General features: G+C 44.3%; 1 protein-coding gene across 1 annotated transcript in view; it reads left to right on the top strand.

Moving 5' to 3' along the window:
• Nucleotides 1–2,486: 2,486 nt before the first annotated feature.
• Nucleotides 2,487–15,239, top strand: part of CMTM2 (CKLF like MARVEL transmembrane domain containing 2) — a gene marked incomplete at both ends in the record, with an annotated part of 22,107 nt that continues 9,354 nt past the window's right edge. The window contains 3 exons of the mRNA XM_079724044.1: nucleotides 2,487–2,750; nucleotides 2,889–3,047; nucleotides 14,929–15,030. Coding sequence (XP_079580170.1) covers nucleotides 2,487–2,750; nucleotides 2,889–3,047; nucleotides 14,929–15,030 — 525 coding nt within the window. The remainder of the gene's footprint in view (nucleotides 2,751–2,888; nucleotides 3,048–14,928; nucleotides 15,031–15,239) is intronic.

Genomic DNA, 15,239 nt, shown 5'->3' with positions numbered 1-15,239 from the left:
CAGACCTCTTTTTTTTTTTTTTTTTTTTTTTTTTGCGGTACGCGGGCCTCTCACTGTTGTGGCCTCTCCCGTTGTGGAGCACAGGCTCCGGACGCGCAGGCTCAGCGGTCATGGCTCACGGGCCCAGGCGCTCCGCGGCATGTGGGATCCTCCGGGACCAGGGCACAAACCCGTGTCCCCTGCATCGGCAGGCGGACTCTCAACCACTGCGCCACCAGGGAAGCCCTACAGAACCTCTTTTGAAAATCATACACACTATTTTTTTAAATGTTGCAACAAGATGTTCTTATCTATAAGTAGGACTTTGACTTTTCTGGACTAGAAAATTATACTTTAAATCACAAGAAAAAAATGATTGTAGAAAAGAAAAAGTGCATTGTCAAAAGTGAGTGACTCTGCCTGTTGAGGAAGGAAAAGAAGTTCCCACACCAGGCTAGGCATGTTCTGTTTTAATCTTTATAACTCATTTTTACAGATATGGGAACTGAGGTTAAATATCTTACCCTGGCTCACAAGGCTGGGACAAATCCTCATCATATGAAGACCACAAGAAATGGCAGATTAAATGCTTGGAAGATAGGGGGTGGGGAATGGGGTGGTGAGACTTTGATTCAAGAAGTTAAGCTATGGGAACAAAAATTAATCCAGAAAAAAAAAAAGTTAAATTCTTTGAATTCACTCTATGATCAGTGAATATTTGTCGACCCCATTGGACTGCACCAGGCCTGAGCTCAGTGTTGGAGATAGAGTCCCTTCCCCCTTAGGGAGCTCACAGATTAGCTAGAGCAAGACCTACCTAGGAAAAGTTCATGAAGACAGCCAGGGATTAAGTGACCGTAAAGAGAAACATATGAGGTAGACAGGAGCTGGGGAGCACTTCGAATCTAGGGTGTTGTAGCCCGCTGACCCCCATCTGCTAACTCAGCCAACAAGCCTTCTCCTACCTGCCAGGAGCTCCCACACCCTGGTCTCCATCAATCCTTACCTGGATGGCAGGGGCCCCCGCCACCCTCCACTGGTCTCCCTGCCGCCAGCCTGGTTCGCTTTCCATTCATCTTGCGACAAGTGGGCTTTCTGGAACCTCCCCTCCCCTCTTGATGAAGTCCCAGATCCTGCACCCCCCCCAGCCTCAACTCTGCCCCCACCCTCACCAGCTCCAGACGTCTCAGCCACACCAGATTCCTTGGAGACCCCAGTCCAGTACCTGGAGTTCTTCTCCTCCCAGTTGGTCCCCTTGGAAACTCCTTCCTGCCTTTTCAAACATAGCCCAAGAGTCCTTTCCACTGAGGGGCCTTCTCGGGACCCACTGCCACCCGGAGCCTCCTAGGATCAGTGCCCTACTCCCGTCCTGGTGCCTCAGGCCTTAGGCAAGGCCGTCACTGGCAGAAAAGCCCATTTCCAAAAACGCTTTCTCTGGGAATGCCAGAATGGGCTGCAGCAGCCAACTGGGCAGACACCAGGAAGGTAGTGAGGGTCAGAGGGGGACAGGAGGCCGCACGCCCGCCGCCCGGATAGGGAGGACAGGCTGTTGCGGAGCTGCAGAATAACCCCGCCTTTCCTTCCCGCATATGGTCTTGTGGCTGACAGTCCCTATGTCTCACAGCGGCAATCCTGTGTCTCATCGATGCGACTGTGGTCACCAAGACGATGAGGAATACCATGAAAAAAGCCCTGGGAATCGAAACCAAAACCAGTGCCTCCCCCGCTCAGGAACCCATCCCACCCACAAGGGTACCCCCAAGGGGAAGCCCAAGGGCACCTACAAGGGCAACCATGAAGCAACGCGGCCTGTCGGAGCCACCCTCGGAAGCACCCTCGCGGGCACCCCCTCGGCCACCCTCTCGGGCACCGTCGCGGGCACCTTCGCAAGCACCATCGTCTTCTCCCTCCCGCCGCTGAGCTCGCACGCTGTCACCCATTTCAGCCCACATGTGATCATAAAATCAGGGCTGCTAAACACGGAACACTTCTGCTTGCTCGTGCTCCCTTGTGTAAAAGTCGCGTTACATTTCAGGCAAGTGCCAATGCGCCCGCGGGGCTCTGCGCGCGGCTGCCCCAGGAGGCCACAGTTTCAGCCAACCCGACCCGAAGGCGGGAGCAGCGGCTACAGCCCCCGGCAGCCCCCAGAGGCCTCGCGTGGGGAGTGCTCCGCGTGGGGAGTGCTCCGCGTGGAGGCGGGACCACCACCGGAGCCGGCGTGGTGGTGGTGGTGGTGGTGGGCTCCCGCGCAGGGTCTGGGCGGCCGCGGAGACCCGAGGTGCTTGCTGCCGGGCGCGGGGGGGCGGCTGGGCGGAGGGGACTCGCGTGCGGAGACTAGGCGCGCGCCGAGAGGGCGCTAAGCGCTGGCCTTCGCTCGTCCTTCCCGGCCGTTGGCTGAGCGCGGCCTCTTAGCAGGTTGGTGGGCATCCGGCTCGCTCAAAGGCCAGGCCTGGCCGGGGACCGCAAAAATTGGGCAGGCCGTGAGAAGCTGAGAACTCCACGGCAAGATGGCTGACAAAGGCAAAAAGGGCAGACCCGGGGCCGCACCAGCCCCAGCCCCAGCCCCGGCCGCCGCAGCCGCAGCCGCGCCGGGGGCGGCCCCTCCTCCGGGCGACAAGCCTGAGGAAAAGACAGAGGAGAAGAAAAAGTCCGTGCAGCCCATGGATGAAGTGGGAACGAGGAAGGGGTGTCGCCGTTACAAGTGGGAATTCAAGGACAGCAATAGAGAGTTCTGGGTTATGGGGTACGCTGAGGTCAAGCTCATTAGCTTGGTAAGTGGGCCCGTATCCCTGGATGGGGCGGGGGTGGGGAGGGAGTGCCCAAAGACGGGAAGAGGGAGGAGCGGGCTCCCCGAGGCCTCCTCTGGCCCGAGCCCTCTGCCATGGCTCAAAGGGCATGTCTCCCGGCAGGGCTGCCTAATAGGTTCGCTGATCATGTTCACGGGGACCACTGTGCACCCCCTCCTGACACTCATCATCACCATGGAGTTGTCCATCTTCATCTTCTTCATCATTATCTACACCTTCGCCATCCAGAGATACACGCCCTTCATCCTGTGGCCCATTTCTGTAAGTGAGGGGCGGTGGGGAGTGCCTGAGCCTGGTGTGCGTTTACGCGTGTATCTTGGCTCCTGGAAAGTGGCTGAACAGAGAGATACGCCTCATCTCCCTTATTTGTGCGCCGGGCATGGGCTCAGACCTTCCAGTGGGGCCAGAGCAGGGGCAGCTGAAGTTAGGTAGAAAAGGCCTCCAGAAAGCCCAGCTTGGGGGTGGAGGGCCTCTTTGCTACCTGGCGGTCAAAGGAAGGAGTCTTTACCTTCCTGAGGCTTTGCTCTCCTTGGGAGCAGGGGAGGTGTAGCAACCAGCGGTTCCTTCCAACCCCTGTGCCAGCTCACACTTGACTGGAAAGACCACTCTGATGGTACCCCATCCGCAGAATTCAAAGGAAAAAATCAGTAATATAAAATGAGAATTAAAAAAAAAAATCACATCTAAAGCAGCCTCAGGGGCTTCCCTGGTGGCACAGTGGTTGAGAGTCCGCCTGCCGATGCAGGGGACACGGGTTCGTGCCCTGGTCCGGGAAGATCCCACATGCCGCCGAACGGCTGGGCCCATGAGCCATGGCCGCTGAGCCTGTGCGTCCGGAGTCTGTGCTCCGCAACGGGAGAGGCCACAACAGTGAGAGCCCTGCGTACCGAAAAAAATGAAAAATAAAAAAAATAAAGCAGCCTCAGATCTCCAGTGACTATCCCTGCAAGGGATATTAAGCCCAGAAGGATGTTCAGCCCAAAGCAGTCATCCACTGGAATGGGACTGAGCTGGGCAAGTTACCAACCACTCCCAGACTCTGTTTCCTCATCTGTAACATGAAGACAGTAATAATCTTGTGTGAGATTGTTCCTTAGGAGTAAAAGTAAAGCCCTTGATGCTGTGCCTGAAGACTCATGGACTTGAATCCCTGCCCATTACCTCTGTAATCAGAAAGCTTACCTACCTAACTCCCAACTAACCCAGGGTCCCTTGTTCATTGCACATTCACAGCATGTCTCCAGAGCCCTATGCTCACTGTTTCACTCACTTTATACATGAAATGGGTTCAGAATGGCCAAGCAACTTGCCCCCAGGTAACTCAGGTAGTAAGTGGCAGAAAAAGGATTCAAACCCAGCTTTATCAGTAGAGTCTTGAGTCCCTAACTACACTCTGTCCTGCCTACTTATTAAAAGTTATTAGGGTCCAGGGATCCATAGGTCTCAGTGGGGTAGATGAGGACTCCCAGTATCAGGAGAAAGGAAAAGAGGGCCATGTAAGACTCTTGGGAGACGGATAAGCAGAGGACAAAGTAAAGGGACAGGCAGAGGACACATTCCCAGCCAAAGTGCTTGAGAAGATACTTTTAGTTCCAGCAAGATGAAAAATCATTGAACCCTGAAAATCCTCCTTCTGTACTTACCTAAAACTACTAGGGGAAATGTAAACACTATTGCTTTAACTGAATGGCTGAGCTGGCAAAAAAAAGAAGGGGAAAAAGAAACACAGAGGTGCCAGAAATGGAAAACAGGAGCAGTGACAAATCAGCTGCTCAGTGTGGGTGGAAATGACCCACGAGATATTATCCCAGGAACCTAGAATATGGATTCTCATATACTCTCAAGTTAGGAGATGAGGCCTTGCTCCCAAGCAAAGTGGGGATTTAGAACTGAGAATCCTGCATAAGGCCAGAACCCTGCAAAGACTGCACCCTAAGGGAAAAGACAGAGAAGATACCTTTCACCTACACAGAGGAACAAGAAAGCATGTTCATCTCTGCCCGAGTTTTGAGTGGGGAAAAGCAAAAAAGATCACCTTGAGAAATATGAACCTTGAGCCTACACTTTGTACAGATTTAAGTTTTTCCTACCTTCAGCCTAGAAACCTTCATGCAGCTTAGAAAATGTAGTGCCTGGGAACTGGCATAAAAATCGATCCCAATTTGATGGTATTCTGAAGAAATCCATGGGACTCCTGAAAAACAAATGCAAAATCATAATCAAAGCATAAAGAGATGCTCACAGGACAGATATGGGTGGGGGGGTGGGGTACAAAATTGAACTCATAGTTCAAAACTATAAAACACCTGATTTTTAAATCCCCATGACTAAGAATCAAGAACCAGCAAAAATAAGAAATGGGAGGATTAGAACCCTGAGAATATGAGATAATAAAAGACCTGTCTGAAAATAATTTAAAATACACTTAAATTATAAAGACATAAATAAAAGCCCTATGAAAAGAATAAGACATTATTAGGATGGAATAGACATATTTTTTTAAGTAAAAGATATAATGTCTAGAATTGAACATATAATTATTGAAATAAAAATGTCAATAAATGGGTTAAAAAGCATATCAGACAAAAGCTGGGGAAGTAATGAGCTGAAGGATGTGGGGAAATTACCCAGATTATAGTACTGACAGATAAAGAGAAAATATGAAAGAGAGAAGTTGAAGCATAGAATATGGAGTAAGAAAGTTCATCATAAGCCTAATAGGAGCTCCAGAAGAAGACACTCAAGATAATAGAGAAGAAATATTCAAAGTGATAGTGACTGAGAACCCACCAGATTTAATAAGAGTGACATCACTAAAAATGGCAGAGTAGGGAACTCCAAATCTCTGTCTTTCCACTAAAGCAATGATTAGGTTCTCAAAAACTGCCAGAGTCAACTTTTTCAGAACTCTGGAATCTAATTCAAAACAAAACAAAACAGGAGAATGCTCAATGAAGAAAGAGGCTGTTGAATTTTGGTAAGAGAATGTTGTAGCATTTTACTTAACCTGCCTGCCATCCCTTAATCTCCAGCTGGTCAGTGTCCATGAAGACAGCCCACATTCCTGGCCACATTCCTTGCTGATGGCAGACGGAACAATAAAAACCTTGTTCCCAGACTTCCCTGGTGGCGCAGTGGTTGAGAGTCTGCCTGCCCATGCAGGGGACACGGGTTTGTGCCCCGGTCCGGGAAGATCCCGCATGCTGCGGAGCAGCTAGGCCCATGAGCCATGGCCGCTGAGCCTGCGCGTCAGGAGCCTGTGCTCCGCAACGGGAGAGGCCACAACAGTGAGAGGCCCATGTACCACAAAAAAAAAAAAGGAATGTTGCAAGAGACACGGAAGGACACTACATAATGATCAAAGGATCAATCCAAGAAGATGCTATTACAATTATAAATATATATGCACCCAACATAGGAGCACCTCAATACATAAGGCAACTGCTACAGCTATAAAAGAGGAAATTGACAGTAACACAATATTAGTGGGGGACTTTAACACCTCACTTACACCAATGGACAGGTCATCCAAATAGAAAATTAATAAAGAAACACAAGCTTTAAATGACACAATAGACCAGATAGATTCAATTGACATTTATAGGACGTTCCATGCAAAAACAGCAGATTACACTTTCTTCTCAAGTGCGCACAGGACATTCTCCAGGATAGATCACATCTTGGGTCACAAATCAAGCCTCAGTAAATTTAAGAAAATTGAAATCATATCAAGCATCTTTTCTGACCACAGTGCTATGAGATTAGAAACTAATTACAGGGAAAAAAACGTAAAAAACACAAACACATGGAGGCTAAACAATACATTACTAAATAACCAAGCGATCACTGAAGAAATCAAAGAGGAAATCAGAAAATACCTAGAGACAAATGACAATGAAAATACGACGATCCAAAACCTATGGGATTCAGCAAAAGCAGTTCTAAGAGGGAAGTTTATAGCAATACAATCTTACCTCAAGAAACAACAAACATCTCAAACAATCTAACCATACACCTAAAGGAACTAGAGAAAGAAGAACAAACAAAACCCAAAGTTACTAGAAGGAAAGAAATCATAAAGATCAGAGCAGAAATAAATGAAATAGAAACAAACAAAACAATAGCAGAGATTAATAAAACTAAAAGCTGGTTCTTTGAGAAGATAAACAAAATTGATAAACCATTAGCCAGACTCATCAAGAAAAAGAGGGAGAGGACTCAAATCAATAAAATGGGAAGTGAAAAAGGAGAAGTTACAATAGACACCACAGAAATACAAAGCATCCTAAAAGACTAGTACAAGCAACTCTATGCCAATAAAATGGACAACCTGAAAGAAATGGACAAATTCTTAGAAAGGTATAACCTTCCAAGACTGAACCAGGAAGAAATAGAACATATGAACAGACCAATCACAAGTAATGAAACTGAAACTGTGATTAAAAATCTTCCAACAGGGCTTCCCTGGTGGCGCAGTGGTTGAGAATCTGCCTGCCAATGCAGGGGACAGGGGTTCGAGCCCTGGTCTGGGAAGGTCCCACATGCCGCGGAGCAACTAGGCCCGTGAGCCACACTACTGAGCCTGCGCGTCTGGAGCCTGTGCTCCGCAACAAGAGAGGCCGTGACAGTGAGAGGCCCGCGCACCGCGATGAAGAGTGGCCCCCGCTTGCCGCAACTAGAGAAAGCCCTAGCACAGAAACAAAGACCCAACACAGCCAAAAATAAAATAAATAAAAAAAAATAAAATTAAAAGTGTTTCTTATATCCCTTAATAAACCTACACATATACTGGTTAACAGCTGGAAAGAGATTGAAATAAATATATTTATAAAAAAAAAAAAAAAAAAAAATCTTCCAACAAACAAAAGTCCAGGACCAGATGGCTTCACAGGTGAATTCTATCAAACATTTACAGACGAGCTAACACCCATCCTTCTCAAACTCTTCCAAAAAACTGCAGAGGAAGGAACACCCCCAAACTCATTCTATGAGGCCACCATCACCCTGATACCAAAACCAAAGACACTACAAGAAAAGAAAATTACAGACCAATATCACTCATGAATATAGATGCAAAAATCCTCAACAAAATACTAACAAACGGAATCCAGCAACACATTAAAAGGATCATACAACCATGATCAAGTGGGATTTATCCCAGGGATGCAAGGGTTCTTCAATATATGCAAATCAATCAATGTGATACACCATATTGACAAATTGAAGAAGAAAAACCATATGATCATCTCAATAGATGCAGAAAAAGCTTTTGACAAAATTCAACCCCCATTTATGATAAAAACTCTCCAGAAAGCGGGCATAGAGAGAACCTACCTCAATATAATAAAGGCTATATACGACAAACCCACAGCAAACATCATTCTCAATGGTGAAAAACTGAAAGCATTTCCTCTAACATCAGGAACAAGACAAGGATGTCCACTCTCACCACTATTATTCAACATAGTTTTGGAAGTCCTAGCCATGACAATCAGAGACTAAAAAGAAATAAAAGGAATACAAATTGGAAAAGAAGAAGTAAAACTGTCACTGTTTGCAGGTGACATGACATAGACATATACATAGACATTCTCTATGTATAGACATAGGGAATCTTAAAGATGCCACAAGAAAACTACTATAGCTAATCAATGATTTGGTAAAGTTGCAGGATACAAAATTAATGCACAGAAATCTCTTGCATTCCTATACACTAATGATGAAAAATCTCAAAGAGAAATTAAGGAAACACTCCCATTTACCATTGCAACAAAAAGAATAAAATACCTAGGAATAAACCTACCTAGGGAGACAAAAGACCTGAATGCAGAAAACTATAAGACACTGATGAAAGAAATTAAAGATGATACAAACAGATGGAGAGATATACCATGTTCTTGGATTGGAAGAATCAATATTGTGAAAATGACTCTACTACCCAAAGCAATCTATAGATTCAATGCAATCCCTATCAAACTGCCCCTGCCATTTTTCACAGAACTAGAACAAAAAATTTCAAAATTTGTTTGGAAAAACAAAAGACCCCGAATAGCCAAAGCAATCTTGAGAACGAAATACGGAGCTGGAGGAATCAGGCTCCCTGACTTCAGACTATACTACAAAGCTACAGTAATCAAGACAGTGTGGTACTGGCACAAAAACAGAAAGATAGATCAATGGAACAGGATAGAAAGCCCAGAGATAAACCCACGCACATATGGTCAACTTATCTTTGATAAAGGAGGCAGGAATGTACAGTGGAGAAAGGACATCCTCTTCAATAAGTGGTGCTGGGAAAACTGGACAGGGACATGTAAAAGTATGAGATTAGATCATTCCCTAACACCATACACAAAAATAAGCTCAAAATGGATTAAAGACCTAAATGTAAGGCCAGAAACTATCAAACTCTTAGAGGAAAACATAGGCAGAACACTCTATGACATAAATCACAGCAAGATCCTTTTGGACCCACCTCCTAGAGAAATGGAAATAAAAACAAAGATAAACAAATGGGACCTAATGAAACTTCAAAGCTTTTGCACAGCAAAGGAAACCATAAACAAGACCAAAAGAGAACCCTCAGAATGGGAGAAAATATTTGCAAATGAAGCAACTGACAAAGGATTAATCTCCAAAATTTATAAGCAGCTCATGCAGCTCAATAGCAAAAAAACAAACAACCCAATCCAAAAATGGGCAGAAGACTTAAATAGGCATTTCGCCAAAGAAGATATACAGACTGCCAACAAACACATGAAAGAATGCTCAACATCATTAATCATTAGATAAATGCAAATCAAAACTACAATGAGATATCATCTCACACCAGTCGGAATGGCCATCATCAAGAAATCTAGAAACAATAAATGCTGGAGAGGGTGTGGAGAAAAGGGAACACTCTTGCATTGCTGGTGGGAATGTGAATTGGTACAGCCACTATGGAGAACAGTATGGAGGTTCCTTAAAAAACTAAAAATAGAACTACCATATGACCCAGCAATCCCACTACTAGGCATATACCCTGAGAAAACCATAATTCAAAAAGAGACATGTACCAAAATGTTCATTGCAGCTCTATTCACAATAGCCCGGAGATGGAAACAACCTAAGTGTCCATCATCGGATGAATGGATAAAGAAGATGTGGCACATATATACAATGGAATATTACTCAGCCATAAAAAGAAACGAAACTGAGCTATTTGTAATGAGGTGGATAGACCTAGAGTCTGTCATACTGAGTGAAGTAAGTCAGAAAGAGAAAGACAAATACCGTATGCTAACACATATATATGGAATTTAAGAAAAAAAAATGTCATGAAGAACCTAGGGGTAAAACAGGAATAAAGACACAGACCTACTTGAGAATGGACTTGAGGATATGGGGAGGGGGAAGGGTAAGCTGTGACAAAGTGAAAGAGAGGCATGGACATATATACGGCACCAAACGTAAGGTAGATAGATAGTGGGAAGCAGCCGCATAGCACAGGGAGATCAGCTCGGTGCTTTGTGACCGCCTGGAGGGGTGGGATGGGGAGGGTGGGAGGGAGGGAGATGCAAGAGGGAAGGGATGTGGGAACAGATGTATATGTATGACTGATTCACTTTGTTATAAAGCAGAAACTAATAAAAAAAAAAAGAAAGCAATGTCAAAGAGTTAAAATTAATAAAATAGGAAACAAAGATTCATAGTGATAACTAATAAAACCAAAATCTAATTCTTTGAAAAGACTAATAAAGTATATAAACCATAAGAAAAAAAGAGAACAAAGAAAAATATTAGTATAAAGAAGAGGTTTTAAAGATCACATGGAAAATATGAACTTTTATGCCAATAAATTATAATATGATAATTTCCCAGAAAAACATATGATGTACAAAAATTGACTCAAAAAGAAATAGAAAAACAGGGTATAAAATAATTCATCCATGTTTTCATCTGGCACTTGTTTCATTTTTTACATTTAAATCTTTTGATTTATTTGGAGTCATTTTGGTATATGGTGTGAACCATGGCTCCAGCTTTGTATCCTGATGGCTCTCCAGCTGTTCCACCCTATCACTCAGTTTATTCATTTACTGAATAGTACAACTTTCCCCCACTGATTTGAAATGGCATTTTCGTTAAATGCTAATATCCCATACGTGGGACTTCCTTGGCAGTCCAGTGGTTAAGAATCCACGTTTCCCCTGCAGGGGGCACCGGTTTGATCCCTGGTTAGAGAATTAAAATCCCCCGTGCCACGTCGTGTGGCCAAAAACAAAATAAAAGAATAAAATCCCATATGCAGTTCATTTCTAGATTCATATTCAGTTCCACTTGTCTCTCCCTTTTTTCTCTTAAAAAAAGGGGGGGGGTTATAATATGTTGTACCATCTGGTAAAGCTTTGGTCTTAAAACCAGACATGATAAGGAAAGTAAACTATAGGCCTAAATTATTTGAATACAGCCATAAAAATTCTCAATAAAATACTAGCAAACTAAATCAAGCAATATATAAGCAAGCAATGCATCAGGATCAAGCAGGGCATCTTCAAGGAATGTAAAGGTGGTTTCGTCTCAAAATTCTGTTAACGTAATTCACCATCTTTTACTTAAAGGAGAAAACCATTTAATCATCTCATAAGCTGCAGGAAAACTATTTAGTAATATTCAATACTAATTTTTGGAAGACTCTTGGCAAACTAGGAAAAAAGGGAACCTCCTTAATTTAATAACAGAAAACTACCCAAACCTAAAATGAACATTGCATTTCATGGTAAAATGTTAGAAGCGTTTCCTTAGAGATGCCTATTATCCCCACTTCTATTTGACATTGTGCTAAAGATCTTAGTACAACGTGAGAAAAAAAACAAAGGGTATATGGATTGGGGAGGAGAAAAAAAACTAGCATTACTCACTGATAATATGATTCTCTACACAGAAAATCCAAGAATCTACAGTCAAATTACTAGAACTGATTGAGTTCCACAAGGTTACAAAAAACAAAAATAGTGTTCCTGAATACCAGCAACAAATAATGAGAAAATATGGCTAAATATGGCTTTTCAAAGAAACCATTTAAAACAGCAACAGAAACTACAGGTGTCTGAGAATACACCCATTCAAAGATTGTAAAACTTTACATAGAGATTATGACATTTTGTTAATGGACATAAAAGAAAAATCTAAGTAAGAGAAGAAATATACCACATTCACAGATGTGAAGAGCTACTATCATAAAGATGTCAATTTCATTCCAAAGCAATCTCCACATTAAATGAAATTTTATAACAGAGGTTGTTTGTGGAACTTTGCAAGGTGATTCTAAAATTCTTATGGGGCTTCCCTGGTGGCGCAGTGGTTGAGAATCTGCCTGCCAACGCAGGGGACACGGGTTCGAGCCCTGGTCTGGGAAGATCCCACATGCTGCAGAGCAACTGGACCCGTGAGCCACAACTACTGAGCCTGCGCGTCTGGAGCTTGTGCTCCGCAACGAGAGGCCGCGACAGTGAGAGGCCCGCGCACAGAAACGAAGAGTGGACCCCACTCGCCGCAACTAGAGAAAGCCCTCGCACAGAAACGAAGACCCAACACAGCAATAAATAAATAAATAAATAAATAAATTTTTAAAATAAATAAATAAAATTCTTATGGAAGAATGAAAAGAATTATAAGGATGGACTCACCCAACAAGATACTGGAATTACTATAAAGCTTTGGTACTCGCTCAGGGGTTGACAAAGACTAATGGAATTGTAATGGACTGAATGTTTGTGTACCCCCAAAATTCATATGCTGAAATCTTAATCCCCAGTGTGGCTATACTTGCATATGGGGCCTCCAGAGTGGTAATTAAGATTAAATGAGATCCTAAGGGTCTGACAGGATTAATGTCCCTATAAAAAAAGACAACAGAGACCTCCCTCCCCCTTCCTCTCCCCTATCCCTCCCCCTACCTCCTCTCCATGGAAAGGCCATATGAGAAAATGGTGAGAAGGCAGCCAGGCAAACCAGGAGCAGAGTCCTCACCAGAAACCGAATTTGCTGGCACCTTGATCATGGACTTCTGGCTTCCAGAACTGTGGGAAAATAAATGTCTGTTGTTTAAGCCACCCAGTCTGTGGCATTTTGTTATGGCAGCCTGAGCAGACTAATATAGGAATAAAAAAGAGAACCCAGAAATAGACCTGCATACATATGGCAACTTGGCATATGACGGAGGTGGCATAACACAGCTGAATGGAGTATTTAATAAATGTTCTTGGGACCATGAGAAAGAGAGAGAAAGAGAAACTATGCATACCATTAAAACTTTACAACAGAAGACATCATAAACAAAAATTTTAAAACAAGCCAATAGAAAAATGGGGTAAGGGATATGAATAGATAGGAAACCCAACTGCCTAAAACATGTTTTTAAAAATGCTTCATTAGTAACCAGCGATCAGAAAATTAAAGCAACAATGAGGTACCATTTCAACTCTCCAGATGGGCAAAAATAAATGAGCGTGGTAATCCTGGGCTTTGGCAAGGACATGGGAAACAGGAGCCCCTATACATTTGCGGGCATGAGTGGACACTGGCACAGGCCCTTTAGAGAGAAACTTGGCAATACCTCAACAAGGAAAAGATGTGCTTGGGAGGCACAGACAAGAGTGTTCACTGCAGGCACAGTTGGCAATAATAATTTCCTAAAAGGGAGAAACACCCTAATGTCTCCAGTTTGGTTTATTCATACATCAGCTAAAATTAATGAATTCAATCTCATTAATCTCAATCTCATATATTTCTCAAAATGGGTAAATCTCAAAAAAAGTTTTTTTTAAGTTTGAAAAGTTTAAAAAGCATGTGCTATAAGATATATCTTTTTATTTAAATTTTGAAACACAAAATAGTATATATTGTTTATGAATATATAATATGGAGGAAAATACTACTATGCACTTGGGAAGACTACCCATAGACTTGGAACACATGCAGAAGGCAGGGAAAGGGATGGAATGGTGAGACTGTAGCTCATTCTACAAAGTTTTTTTGTTTATGGTTTGTTTTTGTTTTTGTTTTGAGAGCCCTGAGGCAAATATTGCAAGACATTAACATCTGTTTAATCTCAGTGGGTCACGGCTGGTGGAGGTGGGAGTGGGGATGGGATGTTCTATTATTTTCTGTATGTTTGAAGTGTATTAAAATCCAAAACGAAGAGGAAAAGAAAAAGCCTGAGACAAAGTGGCCAGGGAAGTACACCCCCCAGAAAATGGCATCAGAGAAATCAAGGGGAAAGATGGGCGTCACCCAGCACTGCAGGGTCAGCTGCTGCCCATGGGATTAAGAGGATGCCCAAGCTCTGGGCCAGCATCACCCCAGGAGTGATGGGGGAGGAAGCCGGCTTGCTGTGGCCATGGTTTGGCCAACTTTGAGTTAAGTTTGGCTGTGCCAGGGAGTGACAGTGGGTGGTACTTGAGGGGAAGGCAGCATGGGAGGCAGCCCTTTTGCCCAGTCTGGGAACATCTGGACCTTGTCAGTATAGGGTAAGGGAAACAAATGTGGAGCCAGGGCAGGACTGTGGCCGCAAGGGACGGGAAGGAGGGTGGATGATGGAGGAAGTGATGTGGCCTTGCAAAGGCGGGGTGGGGGGGAGGAGAGGTCGGTGTCTAAGAAGTAAGGTGGGGGAAGGGGTGAGCAGGGGGGGAAGAGGCAGCTGCCAGGCTCCCAGTGAAGGACCAGAGTCCAACAGAACCTCCTGCCAGCAACACAGCCCACCCTGGATTCAGAAAGAGGAGCTGGCCTTCAGAGTAGAAAGATGTTGTGAGGTGGTACCCAAGCGGGACATCAATTAGTTGGAGAGTCGTGCATTTATTTAAGTGGGCACTGGAAGGGGGGAATACATAGCCACCAAATGTGGGATTTCACAGACGGGATGGTAGCTGAGGCAGCCCATAAAGGCAGTTAAGCATCCTGGATTTTGTGTCTCAACTCAAAGAGTCCAGCTGGTAGGCCACAGGTATGTCCACCTAGCCCAGTAAATATTCATCTTCCTATATATATTTTTTACATCAGGCAGAAGTTTGAAAACCATTCCCTTTGGAGAAAGCTAGGCCAAGTCTGGTGTTGACGGGGCCTCGGCTCTAAGGCCGACTCATCTCTCCCATGCTTTCAGGACCTTCTCAACGACCTGTTCTCCGGTACCTTCCTCGTGGGGGCCGCCGTCTTTGCTGTGAAAAGTCGGCAAACCATGCCAATCCACTACATTTATGGTGTGGTGAGTCTTTCATGTCGGGCTGTTTATTTGTTCAGAAATCACCTCATTTGGAGAATGGTTATTTCCCCCTAAGGAAAAGGGTCTCTTTTCACAATATCTTGGGATCCAAGCAAAGTTTAAAGGTAAAGTGAGTGGGTCAACGTTTCCGGGGGAGAAGCCATTGAAAGGAAGATGATGTCCAGGGAGCCCACCCAGCTAAGAGCTTCCCC

The sequence above is a fragment of the Hyperoodon ampullatus genome (assembly GCF_949752795.1).
Source record: "Hyperoodon ampullatus genome assembly, chromosome: 18".
In the NCBI taxonomy this organism is placed as follows: Eukaryota; Metazoa; Chordata; class Mammalia; order Artiodactyla; family Ziphiidae; genus Hyperoodon; species Hyperoodon ampullatus.
The sequence above is the reverse complement of the archived record's forward strand: the minus strand, read 5'-3'. Positions and strand labels throughout refer to the sequence as shown.